Source organism: Barbatula barbatula, assembly GCF_947034865.1.
Source record: "Barbatula barbatula genome assembly, chromosome: 4".
NCBI classification, from domain to species: Eukaryota; Metazoa; Chordata; class Actinopteri; order Cypriniformes; family Nemacheilidae; genus Barbatula; species Barbatula barbatula.
Window position 1 is genome coordinate 12600451 of NC_136768.1, and position 2524 is coordinate 12602974.

Sequence of the window (2524 nt, forward strand, 5' to 3'; positions counted from 1 at the left end):
GAACCATTTCCCCTAAAGTAACTTTATATTACAAAGAGTTTATATTATTTACAATCGGTCTGAACGGCACCGCAATAAGTAGCAAAACAATGTTTTTAGCCTCAGTTCCTGGTTTCAACATAATCTCCTTGTAACCAATAGGAAGAGTGGTCAGGCCAAATTTAACTATAACCCCGCCTGCTAACCAATGGGGAGCCCCGCCCCATATGCAGTACTGCAGGCCGCAGCAAGGTGTACTTGGTTCGTTCAGCCCTCGCGCGTTTATGTGTTTCTACGAGGTCCTGTAGTTGCATGTAAAGGTCCTCCTCTGCCGGCTTTTCTTTACTTTTTTGTCGTGCGAATCTGTAAACGGTCAACATGTCTGGTAGAGGCAAAGGAGGTAAGGGCCTCGCGAAAGGAGGCGCTAAGCGTCATCGCAAGGTTTTGCATGATAACATCGAGGGCATCACCAAACCCGCCATCCGTCGTCTCGCCCGCCGCGGCGGCGTCAAACGCATCTCTGGTCTCATCTATGAGGAGACTCGCGGTGTATTGAAGGTGTTTCTGGAGAACGTTATCCGTGATGCCGTCACTTACACTGAGCACGCTAAGAGAAAGACCGTTACCGCTATGGACGTCGTGTACGTGCTGAAACGCCAGGGACGCACCCTGTACGGCTTCGGAGGTTAAACGTGACCAGGACTCCCATTCAAAACCCAACGGCTCTTTTAAGAGCCACCCATGATTTCATATAAAGAGTTCCCCGTTCAGTATCCTCACATGAAACAAAGACTTTGTCGACGCGCTTCCTCATAACGAGAAGAATTTAAACAGTTGCGTGATGTCGCACAAGTCTGTTTTCATTAGGAAATTATGAGAAACATTTAATGTTTTATTCATACGCAGTTGCTTTCGTGTCATGTGAAAATGTCAAAGTGTTAGTTTAGGGGTTTAATAAGACGCACTCTCTTAATAGTCAAGTCAGCTTTATTTATATAGCGCTTTTTACAATTTTCATTGTTACAAAGCAGCTGTACAAGAAAAAATGACTATAAGTAAAACATAAAAGGTTATGGAAGTCAAAACACAGGTCAAATATCAGACACACAATAAATTCCTATATGCAGTGTTAATTAATTAAGACTACCAAATTCTAGCAGCCCCCCCCGGCCAGGCAAAACAGTGCAAAACAGTATGCAAACGGTGGCGAGGAACCCAAAACTCCATTGGAGGAGAAAAAAAACCTCGGAGGGAAACCAGGCCTAACCAGGGGATTCCAGTTCCCCTCTGGCAAAAACTGCAGCCTCTGCACAAGCTCAACAGTGCTTGCACAACAAGGCAAAAATAAAAAAAATAGATTTAAAATAATCATTAATAATCTAATAGTGGCTGAAGTTTTGTAGGGACGTCACTTACTTCGTCCAGCATTTGTCAGGTCTAGGAATGGATTGCGCCCTGCCCGCTCCGCTCTTGTAACCTTGGAACAATGAGACAAGACTGGCTGAGAGTAGAGTACTGTTCTGCACTCTTTGATGCAACAAATGCATCAGTTCTTATTGGAAGTGTCCCTGGTTCCGGTTGATCTAACTAGTGCAGCCTAGATCTTTGAAATACATATATTATGATAATGTAGTGTATGCAAGATTAAAAAGATGTGTCTTTAGTCTAGATTTAAACTGACAGAGTGTGTCCGCCTACCGGATATTGCAGGGAAGACTGTTCCAAAGTTTAGGCGCTAGATAAGAAAAGGATCTGCCGCCTGCACTTGATTTTGAAATTCTAGGTATTACCAACTGACCTGACGCCTGAGAGCGTAGTGCACGTGATGGACTATAATACGTAAGAAGTTCTCTCAAGTAGTGAGGAGCTAAACCATGCAAGGCTTTATAGGTAATAAGCAAGATTTTAAAATTTATGCGATGCTTTATAGGTAACCAGTGCAAGGTTGACAGAACCAGGCTAATATGCTCATACTTTTTTGTACGTGTAAGAACTCGAGCTGCCGCATTTTGGACCAGTTGGAGTTTTTGTAATAGGCCTGCAGGGCAACCACCTAATAGTGCATTACAGTAATCTAGTCTTGATGTCATAAAGGCATGAATAAGCTTCACCGCATCTGATGGTGACAGCATATGACGTAATTTAGATATATTTTTAAGATGGAAAAATGCAATCTTACAGGTGTTGGCGACCTGGTTTTCAAATGACAGAGTACTATCGAATATAAAGCCAAGATTCTTAGCTGAAGATGAGGGTTTTATGGAACATCCATCAATAGTTAAGCAGTATTCTTGGTTATTACGTAGGGCGGTTTTCGGTCCGATAAGTAACACTTCAGTTTTGTCTGAGTTCAGTAATAAAAAATTGCTACTCATCCACTTTTTTATATCGATTATGCATTCCACTATTCGATAGAATTGCTGTGTTTTGTGAGGCTAATAATGCTAAGTAGCGGATCTATAATTTCTGGGAACATCTCTTTCAGAAGATTTGTAGGTATAGGGTCTAGCATGCGTGTAGTCGATTTAGATGATCTAATGATTTT

The 2524-nt window shown here is 42.2% G+C and overlaps 1 protein-coding gene across 1 annotated transcript; it reads left to right on the forward strand.

The window, feature by feature from the left end:
* Positions 1-357: 357 nt before the first annotated feature.
* On the forward strand, positions 358-669 carry LOC306892745 (histone H4-like; the record flags this gene model as incomplete). Its single annotated transcript, XM_079453993.1, has 1 exon — positions 358-669. One exon carries the CDS (start codon positions 358-360, stop codon positions 667-669), a length of 312 nt encoding a protein of 103 aa, XP_079310119.1.
* Between the last annotated feature and the right edge of the window lie 1855 nt (positions 670-2524).